This window comes from Perca fluviatilis, chromosome 2, assembly GCF_010015445.1.
Source record: "Perca fluviatilis chromosome 2, GENO_Pfluv_1.0, whole genome shotgun sequence".
Taxonomy (NCBI): Eukaryota; Metazoa; Chordata; class Actinopteri; order Perciformes; family Percidae; genus Perca; species Perca fluviatilis.
In genome coordinates this window covers 43,405,331-43,429,171 of record NC_053113.1, presented here as the reverse complement: position 1 = coordinate 43,429,171, position 23,841 = coordinate 43,405,331, and the positions used below count along the sequence as shown (strand labels likewise).

At 41.3% G+C, this 23,841-nt stretch overlaps 1 protein-coding gene and 1 long non-coding RNA gene across 4 annotated transcripts; both read right to left on the bottom strand.

Annotated features, from left to right (window-relative positions):
* Positions 1–5,240: 5,240 nt before the first annotated feature.
* LOC120554170 (serine/threonine-protein kinase NLK-like) lies at positions 5,241–21,987 on the bottom strand. The gene is made up of 2 exons (XM_039792860.1): positions 21,538–21,987; positions 5,241–5,819 (listed from the first exon to the last, which is right to left on the bottom strand). Coding segments are annotated over exons 1-2 (444 nt in total). The 5' UTR covers positions 21,981–21,987; the 3' UTR covers positions 5,241–5,818.
* LOC120554178 lies at positions 16,649–18,934 on the bottom strand. Of its 3 annotated transcripts, none has more exons than XR_005638330.1 (4): positions 17,915–18,934; positions 17,566–17,636; positions 17,266–17,435; positions 16,649–17,164 (listed from the first exon to the last, which is right to left on the bottom strand). It is a non-coding gene; the product is annotated as an uncharacterized LOC120554178 (long non-coding RNA). The 3 variants fall into 3 exon arrangements; XR_005638331.1 differs by having other exon boundaries at positions 17,566–18,007; positions 18,414–18,934; XR_005638329.1 differs by having other exon boundaries at positions 17,566–18,934.
* Positions 21,988–23,841: the final 1,854 nt, after the last annotated feature.

Sequence of the window (23,841 nt, the reverse complement as noted above, 5' to 3'; positions counted from 1 at the left end):
CCGTCCGGCCGGGCTGGAGTCCAGACAAATCATGTCTGCTACGGGACACAGGTGAGCCTAAGCCTAGGTTATAAATTCATTGTGGTAATAATAACCTGAAGCCTACTGCAAATGTACATTTTTTATTATTTTTTTTGCAGGTGTGAATCCAGCTTCAAAAGCTACTGGGCCGGATCCAACACGGACAAAAAAGTTTGGAGTCAGGTGTTGTCCGCACCCCAGCAGGCCTCCGCAGCAAGCATCTCTCCCCCTCAAGCTGCGCAATCCTCTCAGCCTAACTCGTCCAATTCATCTTTCCCTATGCCCTTCAATATGTCCCATTTTACAATCAATGGGAATGTCCAGTTTATTACACATAAATGAATCAATAATTTTGTTATACATTCACTGCAAATAAAAATTATTTGGAATAAGGAATGCATGTTTGAGTGGTTGCTATAGAAACTGAGCTGAGCTAACGTTATTCACCGTAGTTCTAAAGGGGACTACTTTTATTTTTGAGGGAGATGAACTCAAAAGCATGCAATACGAATAAGAAAAAGCATAATTATTAAAGTATTTGAATTGTTTTATTATGTTGGCAAGCAAGAAGTAGAATAAACGGGATAATCACCTCAATAATCTCGGTGATTATCCCTTACGTATTCTACATTAGAATTCAAGCAAGCCATGTAATAAATATAACATATATAATCAGTGGTTTTGTCACCAGCAACAACATGTTGCTCAGTTATGTTCCAGTAAGTTATGCACCGTTTAAAAAAATCAGCTGAAGACTCCGGAAGTGACGTCGTAATTACCGCTCGGCGGGTAGAAAAGATACAAATACATAATATTCGTGATATTGATGTTTTTGTCTAACGTTGTATTTAAGGAGTTAAACAATAAACATAGCAATAATAATAAAATACAGTTTCATGTATTTGTCTCATGTACTGTTTGCTCAGCCGGCCGGCGGGCGGCATCAATCTGAAATGGAATGAAGCCCACTCATGGCACACAGCAGAAACAGGAGCCGAACACGTCCTCCCAACCACAGTGACAGTGCTTTGGTGACCATATCTACATGATAGCTAAGGTCCAGAGCTTTCTAGAACAGCTGGTCTTATGTGTGTAGCACCTCCTGTTGCTAAATGACAAGCCTTCAAAGATGTACTGGGTTCAAGGTTCAGAGGTCAATATTTCAAAGCAGGAGTAATGTATCCTCTTCAGACTGACATATGTTACTGTCCAGGTTGAGACCTTTCCAATGATGTGTTTGCTATAGTCCTACGACAAGGTTTTAATTTTCACATATCATAGGGACCATTTTGCAAGCAATACTTTATTATCCCCAGAGGGATATTTGCCTTGAGTTAAAATGCTTCACAAATAACACTTGACATATTGTTTTATCAGCATACAGATGACATACTTACGATAAAAAAACATAAACAAAGTGATATGGAGTCAGATTGAAGCACATCACACAGCCACAATCTATTGCTCATCTTTCACAAACAGTGAGCAACACACAACCATATGCGTCATATCATGAAGCTATTCCCCTGCAGCCTCAAGCAACATTATTTTAAGTTTTAATTGAGGTATACGTCCAAATTAGGGCTATAGTTTAGAATTATTTAGTTTACATTAGGGTACCCATTTCTTCTGTCAGAGGATAGAGCTACTTGGCATGGAGAATAAAGATTGATCAGACCATATTCTTTGTGATCCCCTAACAAGTAAGCTTTAAATGAGATGTTTTTAGATATTGCTGACATATTAAAATGCTCTGTAATGCAGCCTTGTGTAATGGCACATAAACCATCTGATTCACTGTGAGTGTCTGCTCTAAATGATAAGACACACTTTCAACACGGGCCTTCCAGCCAAAGGTGTTGTCCATATACACACCAAGGTGCCTGTAGGAGCAGAGCCCATTGATTGGTTCATCATTTATGACCTCTGATACCCTCTGACCCATGTCACGACCAACTCCTCATTTTGTGAAATGGTTGAATGAGATTGTTGGTTTGGCACCACATTCTAGTCTCTATTTTAGCAGAATATGCAAAAGTACTTGTGTCTGTGTGCAGTAGGCTGAGGTAGTAGTGTGACAAAAATGCCAAAACACGTTTGTGTACACATACCCATACAAAGCTATATACATCTCTGTGAACAAAAACCTCAGCAAAAATCTGCTTAAAATGCTTCCTAAAACTAGCTCCTTCTTAATTTTGAAAAGGTAGTCTCAGTAAAGGCTACAGAGGTTATAGCTACAAGCTGTACTGTAACCATGCTGATTGATATCAGGATCATCTTCTGAATATAATAATTAATGATAGGCCTACCATAAATAGTTATTTTAAAAAAGTCAGTTATTTAAAACAACTAATAATGCAGTGTGATTTAAATCAAATTAAGTCCCATACATAAATATCCTTATGTTTTATTTCCCCTTTAGTCTTTGCTATTAACATTCATCAACTGCAAATTTAGAAAATTGCATTTTTAAATAACTATGCATGGAAAATAAACAAACAAACAAACAAATGCCCATTAGGCTGTAGTTCTAAACACTCAACTGTAGTTTGTTTATATAGGCCTAGTATTTTTCTGCGACAAGGCAAATCAAAGTGCTTAAAATAAAACACAATTTTTAAATTATTGGTATTTTTATTGTATAAATTCTCACATACAACGTGCAGCAATTTGTTTTATTTTTTTACGTGCAGCAATCTTTTCTATCCGCTGAGTGGTAATTACTACGTCACTTCCGGAGTCTTCAGCTGATGTCATTTAGCAACAGAAGGTGCAACACACATAAAAAAGCTCTGGACCTTAGCTATCATGTAGATATGGTCACCAAAGTTTACATACTGTAAGCACTGTCAAATATGGTAATAAGCTATTTTCACCTATTTAACGATTCGATTTTTAAAATCTGATGACACCAGTGTGTTCCCCATCCCAAAAAAAACCAGGGTGTATCCAAATTCTACACAACCAACTTCTACTTATGAGAAATATACCAATATATTTAAAAACTACAACTCCCACTATAGACGCGGCCCAGAATCTGTTACAAAGCTTGAGCACTTGTAGTTCTTCCGGGGTGGTTGGGAGGACGTGTTTGGCTCCTGTTTCTGCTGTCTGCCGTGAGTGGGCTTCATTCTATTTCAGATTGATGCCGCCCGCCAGCCGGCTGAGCAAACAGTACATGAGACAAATACATGAAACTGTATTTTATTACTATTGCTATGTTTATTGTTTAACTCCTCAAATACAACGTTAGACAAAAACATCAATATTACGAATATTATGTATTTGTATCTTCTTTGTACTTCGTTCAGTGGCATTATTTGCCCCGGAGTCTTCAGCTGATTTTTTAAACGGTGCATAACTTACTGGAACATAACTGAGCAACATGTTGTTGCTGGTGACAAAACCACTGATTATATATATTATATTTATTACATGGCTTGCTTGAATTCTAATGTAGAATACGTAAGGGTTAATGCCCGACGAGGTGTCCATTGTCAGGTATTAATGGACGACGGCGAGGCGTGAACCGTCCGACGCGCAGCCCATTAATACCTGACAATGGACACCTCGAAGGGCATTAACCCGCTTATACCATGGTCACTTCCCAAATAACATATTTTTAAAACATTAGTTCATATTTTAATTAGTTTTACAATCGAAATCTAAAGTTTATCCAAACAATAACTCCGTTTCCCTGGTTACGCCTGGCGGTTTGACTAATACCTGGAACAATCATTCCCATCCATCAGGTTCTTATGCAATGCAAACGTTGTTCTCTCCACCAGGAATTAGGAAGAACCTTAGATACGACTTGCCTCCCTTAGCAACCGGAGATATTTATATAGTCCGCTCAGCTGATAGAACCCTTCAGTTTAGCTACGAGCCAGAAAGCTAACGCTATGCTAGCAAGATCCAAAGTCAATAACATTGTGTACAGTTGGCAATCAGTAAAAATAATTTGACAGTATGTTGAACAACAAGACAACCTAGCTATCAGCCACGTCATTGTCCCCAAAACAATATAACGACTTTTACGAAGAATTTGATCCGCGATGTGTAACGTTGCCGTCGGCTGCAGCGGCACAGCCTGAAGCAGCGAGCTGAGATATGTGAGATAATGTTATTCTCTGTGAAACAAAGTCAGTCCAGAGGGCCAGTATAACTTACTTCTTGCAGCCTGTGTGTTTTAGCGCCATCCTGTGGTGTTCAGAGGACGAGTTGGAAATAATAAATCCACATTTCCTTATTGATTTAATGTAATGTATGCATTCATTTAGAACAGTAAACAGTCAGTTTCACCGAACTCCTATACTAGGTGTCCTACATCACTTTTTAATGGACACCCTGCAGCCAATCAGAATCGAGTATTCACCCAGACCATGGTATAAGGTCTGTTATTTTCTTGATAACAGACCGTTGCTAAGTATAACACACCATTGCCATGCATAGCAGAGCGTTGCCATGGACGCAGTTCTGTTCCCTCTGGAGGAGAGCAATCAATCAATCCGCTGAAAGAAGATTGGTGTCGGGGTCCTGATCACCCTGTCGTTGTTGTATTCGCTATAACAACGCTCTACATGATCCCTTACGTACATTGAAGTGAGACAGGCGTTAAAGACCCGCTGATCGCTGTCTGATTCTGTGAATGAATGCCCGCATTGCATCGTGGGACATCGGCTTTGAATGCGCCCAGCTCGCTCATATTGTAACCTACTGTTCTGTCTTATTAACTGTAATATTTCACCGGTAATAAGACCGAAATAATATTATTAAAATAAAGAAATGCATACCATGATAACAGCTAAATACATGTTAAAAGATGTAGCGTTATAGTTTTAAAAATATCAATAAACAACAAAGCAATCCAGCTTCCCTGGCCGAAATAGACCGTGATAAGATCTGGTGAATAAATGTTGATTAAAACAGCGGTTATTGGGCTAAAAATACCAATAATATCAAAGCTGTATCCAGCTTCTCTGCTGCAGCCCGACTAGCAGAAAGTTTCGTGCTGCGATTACGTAAGATGCTTCTCATTGAAATACATTTGAATAAAAAACGTGACCCCAACACGTAAATCTTCAAAATAACGTGAGGGTATCACGTTCTAATAGATTTAATTTCGTAATGCCATCACCAACTGACATGAGACTGGGTTGACATAAACAAGGCTAGAGTAGTAATAATAACTATTACGACAACCTTAACAATAACAACAACCGTAGTGAAATTATCTGTAGACAGTGAAGTTAACCAGACAGTCACACTCACCGGACAGTTACTGTATATATAATCCGGGGAAACATAACGTTAGTGCCTTCGGAATGTTTTATTTTGATCGTGGCCACATCCTGTAGGCTGTCTGTTTTCCAAAAAAGCAGCAGCTTCTGCAGAGGACTCTTTACAACAATGGTGACTTTTCTCGTGAAAGCTGCACTATCTGGAAGTGGTGTATATAGGCTATGAAGGGGCGAGGTGTGCCGCCCTGTCTCCTCTGGATAGCCACCCTGTGCGCTCTGTCCACGGTCGAGGATCTGGGAAAGGCGTCAGTCCCGAAGATCTATCCAAGGCAGGATTCAATAGAGGAGGTAGGATGAGTGCCCTCAGCGCCCATATGACTGTAATACGGATGTTACACCTCCTGGATCTGTTCTCACGGTCCTTGGATTTCAGCTTTAGTGGTTCGTTTTCTTTGACAAGGCTGTTGCCTGTAGATTCCAGCGTAGTTATTCTCCCCTTGAAGCCGTTCATCGACGTTTCAATGGCTTGAATGGCCTGGTCATGTCTGGCAAGGTCTGCATGGTTGGAAGCAATTTGTGTTGTTAAATTAGTGATAATCCGCTCTTCCATGCCGGCGAGTAGTACTTTTATGCCAGGCAGAGACACTGAAGTATCCGTCATTCTGAGCCGGGTTATCGTCAGGTAGCGGCTCAGAAGCTAGCTCGCCATCTTGCCCGTTTTCACTACGGTCCTCGCTCCCATGTTCAAGTTTTTTATCTCCATTTCTGACCATGTCAAGCTGGATGTTGCGTAATTCTAGTCAGAAATCAACCTTAGAGACAAGCTCGCCAAGTTTAAGCGGATGTAAAGTGTGGAAAAAGTCAGATAAATGGTGAGTGGTGACAGAGCTTTCCCGCCTTGCTGCCTACACCATTGTTCAGCTAAACGTAACCCTATCATGTCTGTGCAATATTTTAACACCTGCTCCATATCATTCCACAAACTCTGCCCACAGATAGTAATGCACATACTTTTGAGTTCTTATTTTAAGCTTTTTAAAGTTTAGTTGTTCTCTCAGATTATACCCACCCTGCCTTTCTATACATTTTTTTTTAATTTCCCAGAAGTAGATTTCTTGCTTTGAACATGATTTGTTTATTTCATAAATTTAACCAGATCAAAAAACTTCAGTGTATGTCACTTCAAGAATAGTGAGTCAGTTCCAGATATCCAACTTTATTGATGATTTTGATTGATTTCTTTTGTAATGTGCATAACGACTGTAGGTTGGTTTTGTAGGCGTTTCCCCAGATTTCAACACAGTAACTAAGATATGTTAATCAAAGTCAAAGTAAACTATTATCCCGCAAGGGAAAATTCATGTGGTCTTACACATCTCCTTAAAAGAAACACAACACTTTAAAATATGGTCAGTACGCACAATACAATAAACAACACATACATAAAACACTAAAACAATTAAAGCTGCAAGCAGCGATGGATGGGCCCTCACGCCTCTGCGTGCGTCGGGGTTACTGGACCCTTGTCAATCGTGAGAAATTTCGGGCAGATACGACAACGTACACTCAAGTTAGAACAACTTCTTTGTTCATCGCTAAACACTCAAAATGGCCGCCACACCCACACCGTCTGACGAAAAGTTTTTCTTTTAATAACTTTTCATCTCTAAGGTGTTGAGATGGTACAGACCAAGTTTGAAGTCCATCGGATGAAATCTCTAGGAGGAGTTCGTTAAAGTATAGCACCTTGACTTTTAGGCCTACTTCCTGTTGCCACTAGGGGGCGCTATGACTTTAAAGGGGCGATAGAATGATTATATAGGGTATTTTACACTGTTCCTTAAGGTCTCCTAATTGGGTATGTAACATTGGTTGGGCTGAAAATTGCCCGAATGCTATTTTATTAGGCCCTTAACTACCCTGTGAATATGGCTCTATTTGGAACAAGAGCTTTTCTTCCAAATATGGTATGCTCATGAATATTCAGAATGAGCTACGCGCTGATTGGTTTGAGCAAACTACATAGAAACACATGGGAGACTCGACAGCAGGTCTCATATTTCAGACACTGCAAAGGTATACACTGTTGATCGGGCTATTTCCTTATTAAATTCACTTCTGAGACTTTTTTTAGCGAGAAATCAACTATATAAAGCTCAAATATGGGCCGTTTAACGAAAATTTATGGCCAATTGCAAATTTGGTAAGACTGTGTGCCGGAGTTCAGCGGCCGGTGCTGCCTGTGTTGCTGCCTCGCCACCCGGCCTGCCTTCCTTCACGGACCCCGGCCTGCTATGAGGTACTTGGAGCTCCGTCACGGCAGCCCACAGCACTCCATACCCACGCAAAGTCAGTTTTTTTGCGCTAATGGACAACCAAATGCTGCTGCCCTGACAGAGCTCCAGGGCCTGCAACTCCCCTCTTACTGCTAGCTAAATGGCCCGTGTATGTGAGCGAGAGCGCGATCAGCAAGCTTGTTACGCCAGCAATCTCTTACCACAGTTCCAGTTAATCGTTTAATGTGTGTAATTATAATGTGTTGAGTTATTTAAACAAACTATTGGGGAAATAAACGCTGCTTGTCCGTGAGTCTCATTGATAGAGCCTGCGGCTGGATGTATAGTTAGCTTCATTTTCGACGTAATTCGAGTATATTTAGGACCCGAGCGCCGACAGCGGCGAAGTCCCTATTGAAACTGAAGGAATTATTAGGGCCCGAGCGCCGACAGCGGCGAAGGCCCTATTGAAACTGAAGGAATTATTCTATTATTATTTTCCCGTCAAATGAATTGGCTTTTTGAGGGGCTTGATATATTCAGAAACTCACCAAATTTGGCGGGCGCATCAAGGCTGGTAAAAATATTATTTTGCGGGTTTGGGGAAGGCGCAAAAAATGGCCTTTCCGCTGGCCCTAGAAAGTTAAGAAAATTGAGCCCCTGCAGGTCGTTTAACGTAGACTCACAAAACTTGGTACACATATGTAACATGTCAAGATGTACATAAAACCTCATTAGAGCCATACCCTAAACCCAACAAGAAGTCCGCCATTTTGAATTAAATGTTCAAAATTATTGCGATTTTGGCCATTTCCACATGTCGTACTTTAACGAACTCCTCCTAGAGATTTCATCCGATCAACTTCAAACTCGGTCTGTGCCATCTTAAGACGTTACTGATGAAAAGTTGTTAAAAGAAAAACTTTTCGTCATAGGGCGTGGCCGTGGCGGGGCGGCCATTTTGAGCGTTTCGCTGCCGAAACAGGAAGTGGGTGTAACTCGAGTGTACGTTGTCCGATTACCTCGAAACTTTTCAGGATTCATGAGAGTCCAACCCGGAGGACAAATAAAGGCCGATATTTCCTTAAAGTCATAGCGCCCCCTAGTGGCAACAGGAAGTAGGCCTAAAAGTCAAGGTGCTATACTTTAACGAACTCCTCCTGGAGATTTCATCCGATGAAACTTCAAACTTGGTCTGTACCATCCCAACACCTAAACGATGAAAAGTTATTAAAAGAAAAACTTTTCGTCAGACGGTGTGGGCGTGGCGGCCATTTACTTTACTTTTAAGGTAGAGTCTTGTGTGAGGTGTCATTGAACTCAGCAGAGAGTTCCTTCTTTATTGGTGATGGTTTGGCACGCCATCTATGCATAAGCCACGCCCCTTTCATAACATTTGAACCGTTTAAGGTATACCCTTGTGTGAGTTATCATTGAACTCAGCAGAGACTTCCTTCTTCATTGGTGAGGGTTTGGCCCGCGCCCCTATGTTCAAGCCACGCCCCCTTTATTACTAATGGCCCGATTGATGTAAACACTTGTGTGAGGTATCATTGAACTCAGCAGAGACTTCGTTTTTAATTGGTCATGGTTTGACCCGCCCCCTATGCTTAAGCCACGCCCCCTTTAATAAATGCTGACCCATCTAAGGTAGAGTCTTGTGTGAGGTATCATTGAGTTCAGCAGAGACTTCCTTCTTCATTGGTGATGGTTTGACCTATGCATTATGGCATTAGCCATGCCCCTTTTCACAGCTAATGAACCGTATGACGTAGAGTCTTGTGTGAGGTATCGTTGAACTTGACGGGGAGTTCCCTTTTCATTGGTGACAATTTGCGGCATCTGAGTGCTGCGCAAATGTACGGTCGCAAGGAGCGGAGTCCGCCGGTAACCCCGACGCGCACCAAGGCGCGAGGGCCCGTCCATCGCTGCTCGCAGCTTTAATTACAGTTTGAATTTCGTCACGCCACTTATACAACATCTAGCTAAATGTCTTATAACGCTAACAACGGTGTCCGATTTCAAATTAATGAATATTTGTGAAGATTATGGCTTTCGTAAGCTGCAACTGTCTCTTCAATACTACAAATACAAATCACGGATAGTTAGCTTCATTTTCGACGTAATTCGAGTATATTTACAGTTTGAATTTCATAACGCCATGTATACAACATCTAGCTAAATGTCTTATAAAGCTAACAACGGTGTCCGATTTCAAATTAATGAATATTTGTGAAGATTATGGCTTTCGTTAGCTGCAACTGTCTCTTCAATACTACAAATCACGGATAGTTAGCTTCATTTTCGACGTAAATCGAGTATATTTACAGTTTGAATTTCATAACGCCATGTATACAACATCTAGCTAAATGTCTTATAAAGCTAACAACGGTGTCCGATTTCAAGTTAATGAATATTTGTGAATTTCAGAGGAATTCTAAGAGGAGGCTGGCTAGCTCTCATTGATAGAGCTAGCTACATCCAGCCGCAGGCTCTATCGATGAGACGGACAAGCAGCGTTTATTTCCCCAATAGTTTGTTTAAATAACTCAACACATTAAAATTACACACATTAAAAGATTAACTGGAACTGTGGTAAGAGATTGCTGGCGTAACAAGCTCGCTGACCGCGCTCTCACTCACATACACTGGGAATTTAGCTAGCAGGAAGAGAGGAGTTGCAGGCCCTGGAGCTCTGTCAGAGCAGCGGCGTTTGGTTGTCCTTTAGCCCAACAGACGGTGACTTTGCGCGGGTATGGAGTGCTGTGGGCTGCCAGCTGTGACGGAGCCTCAAGTACCTCATAGCAGGCCGGGGTCTGTGAAGGAAGGCAGGCCGGGGTCTGTGAAGGAAGGCAGGCCAGGCGGCGAGGCAACAACACAGGCAGCACCGGCCGCTGAACTCCGACACACAGTCGAACAAAATTTGCAATTAGCCATCCATTTTCGTAAAGCGGCCCATATTTGAGCTTTACATAGTTGATTTCTTGCATAAAAAATTTTCAGAAGTGAATTCTGTAATGGAATAGCAGAGATCTGCGCGACCTAGATTCAGAAGACTACCTGATCTCAGGTCAGTTGTGTAGCCTATGTAAATGTTGGGGTGTGACCGTTCTCTTAATACACCCATGGGCGTGACAAAGTTACAGGTCTTGGGAGGTTGACGTCAACTTCCAGCTTTGTTGAGATTCGCCTGTTTTCAGCGGCAGTTTCAAAATATGAGATTTTCATAATAAAGGGGTGTCAATAGGATTTTGAGCTTCAATTTATGTCCTATTTACGCACCAAACTGTCGTTATTCAACTATGACAGGGTAAAATCAGTTTTGCATTCTATCACCCCTTTAAGTAAATATTGGCCTATATTTGTCCTCAGGGTTGGAGTCTTATGAATCCTGAAAAGTTTCGAGCCAGTTGGACAATGTACACTCAAGTTACAGCCACTTCCTGTTTTGATGTCGAAACGCACAAAATGGCCGCCCCGCCATGGCCACGCCCTATGACGAAAAGTTTTTCTTTTAACAACTTTTCATCTTTAATCATATGTGTGATTGGCATAGGACAAAAAAAAGCAGGAAAATATATCGGCGCGTGGCGAGCGCCCCCAACCTATCCTTTTAGGAAGGCTATATACGGTTTGTTTTTCTTTGAGATGTTTTCATTTAACTGTGTGGTCATTTAGATGGCTTACTGAACACATCTGCCAGACTGTTAACCTGCATACTCAGCATGCGTTCTTTATGAGATGTGTAATAGTACTGTTCAGGCATGAAAATGGGTCAGAGGTGAAAAAGGTGAGAAGGATATTACCCCTCTGGGGGGGTCCGGGGGCATGCTCCCCCATAAGAAAATTTTAAATATTCCATATTTTAAAGCATCAATCTGATGCATTTTGAGATGCATTTTTTGCCAACCAACAGCGTAATATTTCAATATGCACTCATTAAAGTGAATTTGACTGGCAAAACAGTTAAAGTACTTCTGACATTACACAACAATAAAAGTCATAATTTTTAAAAACTAAAATGTTTTGGATCAATTTTTACTTCTTCCAACCATATGTTAAATTAAACATCAATTTGGATTAACATATTGCAATAATATAATCCTACAATGAATCATTGTGAAAACTAAACTTTACAGGCCAGGTCATCATCAAAAAAGCGAATTAGTACATTCATGATTTTGTCCATGTTGATATTAGCCGCTTTATTTACATTTATTAAAAAACGTGACGTCTAGCTACGTTTTCACATAGCTAGACGTCTAAACTCTGGGACAAGGCCGTTATGTTTAAATAACGGCCATGCTGATTCCAAACAGACAGCTTTGTCAAGGCAGTTTGGGCTTCAGCTTTTACACAGTGGCCATCGTTAATGACAAATCATCACACCGGCACCGCACTCTCACATTTCGGCAAAGACCTGCCCTACTTTGCATCCGATTGGCTAGAACTCGTTTCATTGGTAGGTGGAAGTTCGAGGATTGGTTAAATCCAGCGCATCAAAACAAATCCCATGTGGACTACACGATTCACGTAGGTCACCTATTTTGGTTTCAAAATGGCAAATTTCGCAGAAAGGTGAGTAATTTTCATGTCTGACTGTTGATGGGTGATTTAGTAAATACAGGCACTTTAGGTTGTAGGTTTTTAGGCAAAATTAAAACCCTTTGAACTGATTTGATCTGAATATCTTCTTCACACTGTCTGGAAACAACTAATAGTGGCTAAGACCATACTATTTGAGAATATACAGATTTTTGTTGGTTTCTCCAAATACCTGAGGAAAAATGTCATTAGCACCACATAATAAAATGAAGTGCTTTAGTTGAAAAGGAAGCTACAGAAATGTTTGTGTTTTACTGTAGTTTTTTTTAAACTATTTTTCTTAGTCATTGTCATGTTTAACCCTTGTGTTGTATTGCCTTGTCCTTTCGGGTCAAAATTGAAAATTCACTTTTTTTAGCGCTTTTTTCTGGCCCGTTTGTCGCTTTTTGCAAAACATATTTTTTAAAGGTTTTTGTCAAAAAAGCTTTCAAAGCTTTCTTTATTTCATGGTCAATAAACCAATTTATATGACATTAGACCTCTTTGTTTAGGTAAAAAAGCAGAAATTATTAATTATTTTAACAGTTAAGCTCACAGGATGCTGAGTGGATCACAGACTGGTGTATGTTAAAGTTTAAAACCACCATAAATTTTTTTTTCAAATGCTATAAAATTGAATATAACAAACCAAAATTCAATGAAAGTTATTAATTTTACCTGCATATAACTTTGTATGGAACCCATAAAACATATCCATGCATCCATGATAATTTTCTGCAATTTGGTTGAAACCCATATTTTTGATAAAAAAAACTTTTTCAAAAAGGGTCAAATTTGACCCAAGGGTTAACCCTTGTGTTGTGTTGTCCATATACCTTGAGGATACTCAGAAACATGTAGCTATTTACCACTTCAAAAAATGTATGTTGGAACGTAGGACGCTGACGTAAATATCGCCGCTTCACAATCCGCAAAATTGATATTTTGTTGTGTTTTCTAGTAAATTAAGTACCCTAAGTTTTAGATTAGGTGTTGGTCATTCTCAACACCTTTCTATCCCCTGCTGTGACTTATCAATTCTGGACTATGTGCTGCTGCCAGCCTGTGTAGCGTAGCTACGTTACTCACCGTCAATCAACTGTTATTCAGCTGGCTAACGTTAGCTGTCAACCTCCCGACTAACCGTTATTACTGCAAGCTTGTGATCTAGCGAGGATTATCCTTCAGACCACAGTGGACTTCAGTGGACTCTCCATCCAAACTCCCAACTGGACCTTCGTCTGCCACGACTGTCAGACTCTTTCAAGTACATGTACTCCCTGTCTCCGCCGATCACTTGGTAGCTTTGAGACACCTGGTCAGCTGTTAGCTTACGCCAGCTAGCTTCGGTTAGCTTCCACCGACGGCTCGCCCAGCACATCTGTGTTCGCTGCATAGAGCTCTTTTTCCCGGCTTTGAAATTACGATTCCTTGCCAAGACCCGCCCTTCAATCACTACTATTGGCCAGGCAGCGTCCATGCGTACGCAAGTTAACGTAACCTGATTTGTTCAGGTCTTATCCCCTTAATCGGCTATCCTAACCTTAACACCTCCCCCAAATTTTTTTTTTGCGGATTTGCATGATTTACAAGAATCACACCCGTTTAATGTCTTAAGATGGCACAGACCGAATTTGAAGTTGATCGGATGAAATCTCTAGGAGGAGGAGTTTGTTAAAGTACGACCAAAATTGCACTAATTTCGAACTTTGAAATCAAAATGGCGGCCTTCCTGTTGGGTTTAGGGTATGGCTCCAATGACGTTTTTTGTACGGCTTTTTTTTTTCTTCGTTTCGTGAGTCTACGGTAAACGCACTGCAGGGGCTCCTGCCCCCTACAAAGTTGTGCGCCTATTCCCGAAACCCTTAAAATACGTACATTTTCACCAGACTTGATGCGGCCGCCAATTTTGGTGAGTTTTTGAATATGTTAAACCCCTCAAAAAGCCAATTCATTTGGTGTAATAATGGGCCTGTCCCATTTCTCCCCCCTTAAAACTTCCACTTGGTTTTGGGTGCCCTCGACAGTAAAGTCCCCTCGACGAGGGAAGTGGGGGTGAAGATCTTTCCCTATGAAATGGGACACTACTATATGCAAATTAGCGTAGCAAACATAGCAAACGTGCTCAGCTACGTCATGCGCAGCTTCGACATGTCTACGGGTAGTAGCCTGTACCAAAGCTGTACTATTTTCATTCGGGAAAATGACTGTTCCAGCAGTTTTGTTGCCTGTTGTGTGGTCTGTATTGGTTTATTTAAGTCTGATTAGTCAACGGAGAAGACGTGCAGAACAGAAGACACATTCGCCGTCTTCTTTCCCTTGTGGACTTGCTTCAGGTATGTTGATTTGTTTAAATATTTTGACTCAACTCAGCTGTTGATGATTTAAAGCTAGCGGCTAGCCCAACTACAACTACCTGTTGTTTGTGTCAATAAAATAAATTAAGACAACCTACACATTCAGATCATATAGTTAAATCCAGTCTACGGTTAAATCATTTAAAGTAATGTAGCATTTAACTGTTTTTGATAGGTAGTCATTTTCTGTGTGTGACATGAGGAGAAAGTAAACAAAAACAAGCGCTCACAATAGTCCTGCTAGACCAGTGTACAAAACTTTCTGCAGTCCTCTGGGAGAAGGGGTGTAGCTGAGACCTCTAGGTTGAGGTTACATATTTCAAAACTGCTGTTTACTGAAAGCAAGATTGTTATTGTAAATGTCACCAATTTACACTGACTGTGGAATGTGTTTTTATTATGCTGCTAGATCAAACTGTTGTTGTTGGGCCATGACTTATGCAATAATGTTGATTGTTGTTCATCGTTTTCCAGATTGACCCTCCAGCGACATACTGCAGGTTGAATATGGACATGCCCATCCTACGCCTGTGGTTTGATGTGGAGTTAGAGACCAAACAGGACTTCAGGTTAAGTAGGCGGGCCATGCATGCTCTGCAGCGCCTGATGCGGAGAGAGCAGGACCACGGCTGGGGGAATGATTTTGAAGTCCAGAGGCCTGTACTACGAAGCAAGATCAACATGTCCTGGATTTCTTTCAGTAATCCGGCTTCACCAAACCTAACAACCGCGGTCCCGCATAACCTGTATTACGACGCTGGTTATCAACTAGTTCAATCAACTCAGGGTTTCCCAATCCAGCGGCGCGTGCGTTCACATAAAAAGAGGCGGTGTTTGCGCACCACGACCAATCGCAAACATCTACCAGAGCCGCATGTTATATATATAAGAAGAGCAAATTATAATTCTACATAAATATGAAGAACACAGACTCGGTTTTACAGGGAAAACGCAATACAGTCACTGCTTCCTAAAACAGGAAGGAAAGCTGGCAAAAGAAAAAAAAAATTGCCGATCACGCTGTAGATGCGTAAATTACTCTTATCAATATCACTTTCCCCATCAGTCAGGACGACGATCTGACCATAATTACACTTGTGCTTTCCATAAACTGTCGTTGCTTTAGCCTATTATTTCAGTTGCAACCCTGGCAGTGGGAAGCGATCGTGAGAGCAAATAAAAAATATAAAAACATAATTCAAACCGATATGCGCATTGGCGACACACGGCTCAAGAAGCCGATATGCAATTCCCTCCCATTAAAATAGTGTCTTGAGAGAACTGTTATTATTTGATACTATAAATAAATTGAATTAAAATATATATATTTCATAAAAATACCCATCAGTGAATGTTAACGGGGTTGTCGGTCTCTAAATGTTTTAACTTTTATGAGCACTCTCTCTCTCTCTCTCTCTCTCTCCTTTTAGAATGGTGACACCATTATCAATCTATTGATTGGTCAGTAGGCGGTGCTTTTACACCGGTTGATCTCTAATCTCCAACATAACCTGCTCCCGACCAGGTTAGGTGTTCAGCATGAGTTACCACGGTGATTGAACCCGATAGCAAATCCTGGGTTGAGCCTGAAGTTAGCTTGTTAACGCCAAATCCTGCTTCGTAGTACAGGCCTCTGATCTACGTCTATTGGCCATGGACTTTCCTATCGTGTGGTGTCGCGAGTTTTCAGTGCGCCCAAATCCACTGTTCACAAGGTGGCACAGTTCATTTGGGACAATCTCGAAGCCTGCAGACCGGGACACTGTGGCTGATTGATTTGCCCAGCTTTCTGGGACACCACTCCTCAACAAGACTGTTGGTGCTATTGATGGTTGTCACATAAGAATCAAGCCCCCATCACATTATCGCCTGGACTATCTAAACTACAAAGGGTTTTACTCAATAAATATGCAAGCCATCTGTGACTCTACTGGAAAGTTCCTGGATGTTTTTGTAGGCTATCCAGGTTCCGTACACGACACATGCATCTTAAAAAACAGTTCCTTTTATCTGGCCAAATTCTGATGAAAATTGTAAATAGTTCAACACTCAGTTTTTTTTTTTTTTTACATGTACATGTTCGTTTGTGCTGTTCTATTGTGGAGATATGGTTAATTTTTTTAATTTCTATTAAACTTATTATTTTGACAACATGCTGGTGATGCTTTCTTTTATAATGATCTAGATATGCAATTTGTGTATTGGGATGGTGATTGGTCAAAAACCTAACACATTTTCTTTAACCCATGAAGAGGTTTATTGAAAAACTGCACTGTTCAAAGACACTTCAATTTAAAAGAACGAACAATTTATATAAAAACATTGCTCAACACTTACCTGAGGATTTTATAAATAAAAATATTGCACATTCAATATTGAATATTTTAACATCTGAACTTTTTAACCACAACAAAACTAATTTTTTGGCATTTTGTCCACAAGTTTTTCAAATTGGGTTAAAAACCTGTCCGTTTTGGCCTCTGTTTCCTCGTGCCTTTTCTGCTCCTTAACTGATTCTGATTGATTACTGCCTCTCTTTCTGGGAGATGGGGTTGTGGTGGCTGGAGTAGCTGGAGTGGTCGGGCGATGAGTAGTGGGATGAACTGGGGTGGTGGGAGGAAGAGTAGATCCAGGCTGAGAGGCAGAGGCAGAGATGTCTTACTGAGGGGGTTCCATGTTTCTTCTTGGGGTATGACAATGGCGTGGTTGGGGGGGTATGTGCATTAGTATTGCACCAGTTATAGGATATTTTTGAAAATGTGATAGTTCCTTCTATCAACTTACCATTAACAATGTTGTGGGGTCCTCTGACAGCTTGAAAGAGGCCACAATCACCGGAGGATCTATCGCTGGCCTTCCCCCAAAACTGCATGCATCGCCTCATAGTATTGCCAGTTGGATACAGTTTGTTTACCGCTGTCTGTACCTGAGCCCGTCTTCAGTTGTTTCAGGTCCTACAATAGCAAACACACACACACGCACACACACGCACACTCGAGAGAGAGGGAGCAATATTTTTTAAATACGATTTAAAGTTATATGTAGGTGATGAAGACATGAAACATAACTCTATCCAAGAATTACCTTGTACCGACTTCTTGCTTGCCTTCTCTCCTGTAATCTTTCCTTCCAGGCCCAGGTCTTTCACTGCTTTCCTATAAACACACAAATATGATGAATAGCAAGAAGCAGTGGCAGCAAAAACTGTCCTGTCCTGTTAGTAGTGTCCTGAGGAGTGTCCCGGGACAGTCAGACACATGGAGTTACAGGACAGTATCTGACTGTCCCAGGACACTACTAACAGGACAGGACAATTTTTGCTGCCACTCGTGCTGTGAATAGCTGTGTCGAAATGCATTGTAGCTGGGAGGTAGAGCATTAGCAGACATTGATATTGTTATCAGTTATTGAATTGTACAATCTGGTCACTCACTCCAACAGCAGTTTGGAAGTAAATTTTTTTTTGTAAACCTCTTCTCATTTTCTGCCCTGAATCTGATGAGGCCAAAGGTGTGCTCCACAGTCCCTTAAACATAAGACACCAGTTGCAGCTTTTAGTGAATTGCAAATTAATAAAAGAGAACAAGACAGATTTTTGAATGGTCAATACGATCCGATTAGTCCGTTTACATGTACATCACTATCCCAGTTACTCTAAATGAAACCGGGATAGCCTACTGTTGCATGCATGATCCGGTTTGTAACAGAGCAGCGGTCATTAGAATAGACGTTAACTTTCCCGTAAACTTTACCGTTAGCTTTCCCGTTAGCTTCCCCTTTAGCTTGCCCGTTAGCTTCCCCTTTAGCTAGCTTCGTGAGATATTTTCTAACATTAGTGTTCAAAACTCAACAGTCCTTTGGATGTGTATCAAACTAACACATTCCAACATATTTCGAAATTTTAACATGCTTATTTGCGAATATATACTTACAATTAAATTGTTCCTTGCCAGCGGTGTCCGCCATCTTTGTTGAAATATGTTGGCCGGCTCGCTGAGTTTGGAAGGTATCCTGGGTAATTTCATGTCCCACTTCATTTTAAGCCTGTATCGGACCTCACTATGTGGTGAGGGTTGATTTTAAGGGGAAAATAGCACTCCCCCTTGCTCCCTAAAGTATTGGGACACACTACCCCTAAACGAGAACACGCAAAAACGAGGGTTAGGGCAAAAATCTAGGGGAAGGGGAGGTATTGGGACAGGCCCAATAATTCCTTCAGTTTCAATAGGGCCTTTGCCGCTGTCGGCACTCGGGCCCTAATAATTCCTTCAGTTTCAATAGGGCCTTTGCTGCTGTTGGCGCTTGGGCCCTAAAAAGGTAAAAAATAGAAACAAGATTTTGAATCATTATTGGTGCTTATTTTTTAGAACTTAATCAAAACAGGTGAAAGTGCTTGAAATGTAACAATTTGGTAACTTCGTGTGGGACTAGCTGGTGCAGAAAGATAACATTTCCACACACACACACACACACACACACACACACACACACACACACACACACACACACCGCATTTCACGGGGAGAGGCAGGGGAGAGCAACGGAGGAAAAGCGCATTTCCTCCGCTGCACGGTGTCGGAGGATCCCCTGTTGGCGCCACAACCGGCTCTGGGTCAGTTTAGCAGGAACGGAATTGTTGGGTTCAGGAAAACAAAAACTGGGTTAGGTTCAGAAAACGGGCATACCATCTGAGTTCACTAAAACGAAGTCCACAAAACCTTGGGAGCATTAGGCACGATCACATGTGTGGTCAAAAGGTTGCAGAAACATTTTTACGCATGGAAAGGAATGTTGCAACGACAAATTTCACCCTGCTTCACGCAACTTTTTCTTGCGTAACAGGTTTTATAAGTGATAAAAAAAAATACATATAATATAAAAAATAAACAAACAAAAAATAATAATAAAAAAAAAAAAAGAGTAGTCACAGCGCTTACTTGCTTTGGTGTTTGTAAAGCATTAAAGTTCTACAAATAATGGTTAAAATAAGAAAAGTTCCTTTTTCATATGTAGATGCACTCCCCTACAAAATCACCCCAGTAGTCAAGAATGATTTATTATTTCCAAATAGCGCTGTTTATGTCATCTTTGTCTGCTACAGATTTCCTACCGTGGTCAGAAAGAACAGGGGAGACACTTTGTTTCTCCCACTATAACTCTAGAGTCGGTCCTCGCTCCGAAGCTAATCCCTGTCACTCTTCTCACTCACTCTACCACACATACACACATGCAGGCCCAGCTATTCTCCTAAAGACAAGTACAAGTATAAGGCCACTACGGCGAAAGCTCTGCATGGAGCCTCCACAGGACTATAAATCACGCTGACCTTTGGCAAGGTTTTTTAGCTGCAGCTTCTTCAGACAAATCCTTACAGGCACTGCCATCTTCCTCTATTCGACACATGCAAATCGACGTATTTTTGTAATCAAAGACGTTGATTACGTCGATGAATGGTCCCAGCCCGTTTCGGTCACCTATAGAGGGTGGCTAAAAGTATTTAAGTGGATTTTTTATTAATTTCACACCCTCATGTTTAACAGAAGTTATTAAGTAGTCTACTTATTAAACAGTTAATAGCATTTCCCGTTTGTGTTTTGGCCTTTTGATTTGGACATATCCACATAAATGATCAAACTTTTATAGTTTATCAGCAGATATAATTATGTTTTTTCCATAGACGTCATAGATGAATGACAGTAATTTTGTTACTGAGTTTGCGTGACTGCCCGCACAGTCTCACTGCAAGTTCATTTTTTTTTTTACATCACACGGTGTGCGACAATCAGCGTACGTAACCTTTTCATTTATACATGAAGCCCCTGGTGACCTTGGTAAAGTGAAAGTTGAGACTTAAAGAAAACAAAAGATTGAAGAAAACTGACATGAAAAATAGTGACATGAAGAAAATAAAATATCAGAAGATTTTCATTGAAGAACACATCAGAATGCAAAGAATATTAAAATATTAATCATTTTGAATGCCTACCTGATGAGCACTAAGACTTAATCATAAAGTGCATTCAACACATTAAAAGAGTTTAAGTCAGGACTATTGAAACTTAAAGAATTAGTTGAGTTACAGGTATTATTACTTATGTATAGGCCAGGCAAAAAAAGTAAGCAGTAAAAAGAGTATTAAGAGAAAATGTAATTTAGTTCAGAGGACAAGGACCACAGAAGGAATTTTCATTTTAAGCATCAGTATGCACCCATTACTTTTAGGCAGATGTATATTGTAGTGGTTGGTGTCAAACTGTAGAATTATTTACAGAATAGTTTAAAGGGTTGTATTTTTCAGTTCAAGAAAATGTATAAAGAAAGAATAATGGGACTATATTTAGATGTCAGGTAATCTGTCTCCTTATTTGATGTGTAACCCTGGTCTGAACTATGCATGAGAAACACAACTTTATTAATACCAGTTTGTGCATGACAAATGGTGTATGAATGCATTTTGTGTGTATGTATCGTTTTTACATCTGGCCCTAGGCATGCTGTTTTTAACAGACTTTAAATATGTAGTCTTCAAGCAAAATTGAAATTACTCAAGTGAAGTTACTGCACTAACTGGAATTCACCTGTTCTACTGGGTAATACATGCAGTCCCATTACTTAAATACTATTACTTCAAGTTTCAGGCCACTTACTGCAGTGTAGCACTTAGTGTATACATTACAGGTGATTACTGTCAACAGCAGGCTATAGTATGTTATAGAAAGTGTTTGAACAGATGTGTGGTCATTAGTTTCCATTAATGTCACTACCATATGAAGATTAACTTGCAGAGATTGGACAGTTCATATATAGGGTAGGCAATTTAACCAAAAAAGCAAGCATTCAGAATGAAGAACTATCTCAGATTTCAAGAGTTTTTCTTTTTTTCTCATATTATAGGCTAGTGAAATTAATAGAAACAAGTAGCTGCCTGGAAGGTAGGCAAAAGGCATTCAGCTAAAACGTTAGATCCTATACATGGCTTGCAGTAAAATGGGCTAAAACGTGAACGACTACTGGTATGGTCCGTTAAAAAAAACAAAAGTTGTGCAGTGCACTTACCAGACAACCCCAAACGCTCCATAGCCGATGGGCCTGTCAGGCTCTATATCCAGCTGCTGCTGTAGGTTGTGCGTGTGTTGTTGCTGATGGTGAACTTTGACAGCAGCGGCAGCTTGAACCTGGGCAGGAGCCGTGGCAGCCGCCGGCCCGGGGGCTTGTCCTGGGGCAGGAGAGGGGAAGTATGGCTGCTGTTGGCCGGGGTTGAGCATCACCGCCGCTGCGGCAGCCGTGGAGGTGTGCTGCTGGACCGTGTGCACGGCGGCTGCGGAGCCCGGATGCTGCAAGTGATGTTGGTCCGCGTGGTGGTGGTGCATGTGGGGAGGCGGAAGGTGCTGGAGCTGGTGGTGATGATGCGGGTGATGGGTAGCCACTGTTGAGGAGCCACCGTTGTAAGCAGCCATCATTTTTGTAACATTTGTAGCCGTTGTGCCGCAAATAGCCATTCAGTGATGCTGAATGATGACTGAATGATGCTGATCCTGTCAGAATCTGCTTCTAAAAGTAATGATAAACAGAGTGGGGTTAAATACCCTGCTACTTCGAATGTGTAGATAGATAAACCATTCCGGTGTAGGCCTACCTCATATCATAATACCAACAAGGCTCTGACCCACTTCCTCTAAACTAATGTTCTTGCTTGCACACCATTAGGCTACTGTAGCCTGGGGCTAATAACGGAAAACATATATGAGCATGTACAGCATTGACCATCCAAGTCTTACAATCTGTGCAGCCCTAACAGTGCCACTCATGATAATTCCAAAAAATACTGAAAAAAAATAACCCGCACCCCCCTCAATAAATAGGAAAAGTCGGTGGCCCTAGATTTCCCTCATGATAGAGGTGGCGCCCCCTCCCTCCTGATGAAATTCAGCTTCCCCGTTTGATGGAACAGTGTAATCTAAAGCATGGGAAGCAGCGCATTCATCTTTTAAAAAGGGTCCAAGTCTGGACACGCTCTGGTCCAGAGCCTTTGCTCTTCCCACCAAAAGGGACTCCACACAGCTTGGAAATCGTATATATTACGCCAAACTGAATTCTCCTTCTGAAGTGTGCGCGGGCCAGACAGGGATAATCTCCAAACCGTAATTAACAATGCTGATCCGGTGCGCAGGAGCTGTATCCAAGCGCAGGCCACAATAGAACAGCGCACGCAGGCAGTCAGGCAGGCAGGCCCAGACCTCGGTCATCCACTCCACTCACATATTACAATCACATATTACAATCCAACGAGCCGCGTCCCTGGAAAGAAATCCCCATCATACTGACAGAGTGACGAAGCTTCGACCATGACTCAAAAAAATTTGAGAAATCCTCGCAGACGGCTGTCAGGTAACTTATTTCCCCCATCGACTGCCTTGTTTCACACGGGCATCTCGCGGCTGAATAAGCACAGGTCCAGTAAGATTAAATAACTAAACAAGTTCATTTTTTAATGATGAATAGAATATCCAGCTGCCATGGGCTACAAAGAAGACATTATTATTCAACCTGACATTTTAAGGCTAGTCGGTGTTCGTGCCCCCAAATTACACAAGTAGCCTAACGTTAACGTTAGTCCTTCCGTTCGTGTCGGTGAGCCCTTCTGTCCGCTGGAGAAGAGGGAGCCACTTGCTTAAAGCTCTACACTTTGGACCGACGCCGCTCCGTTGCCACTGACATTATAAACGTATTGGTCATAAAGCAAATATGTGCAGTTGATCCAACGTGGTGAACACAACCTTAGCTCCTCAGCAGTGTGATTGTGCAGCCTGCAGGAGTGTCAACCAATCGCCTAACGCACCGTAATGACGTAATGGTAATCTCCTTGATTGACATTGCAGGAAGCCAGTGTGCAAGCAGGCTGGGGTGAGAGCAGGGAATGACTGCTGCTCCGAAAGCCGTATGATATCCACACTGAAACAGTGAAGAACAAACTAGCAGTTCAATTAAATAAAATATCTGGAGTCAAGTTCTTCTAAATATGTAAAGTGGAATATTAAAAGGAGAAAAGGGGTTAACAAGTTTAATTGAGTACAGTATGACAGCTGCTGACTCAAAAAATGTACAGAAACACAAAAACAATTAAAAACCGAATCCGATGGGAATGAACTTTGTGTGTGTGTGTGTGTGTGTGTGTGTGTGTGTGTGTGTGTGTGTGTGTGTGTGTGTGTGTGTGTGTGTGTGTGTGTGTGTGTGTGTGTCACTAGAAGCCTGTTATAGTCTAACAAGCAGCACCCAGTGTGTGACAGTGGAAATTTTACACAACACCCTCTGATTTAAAGTGTTAAAACAAAAAACGTGAAAATCTGGAATTATTAAAAA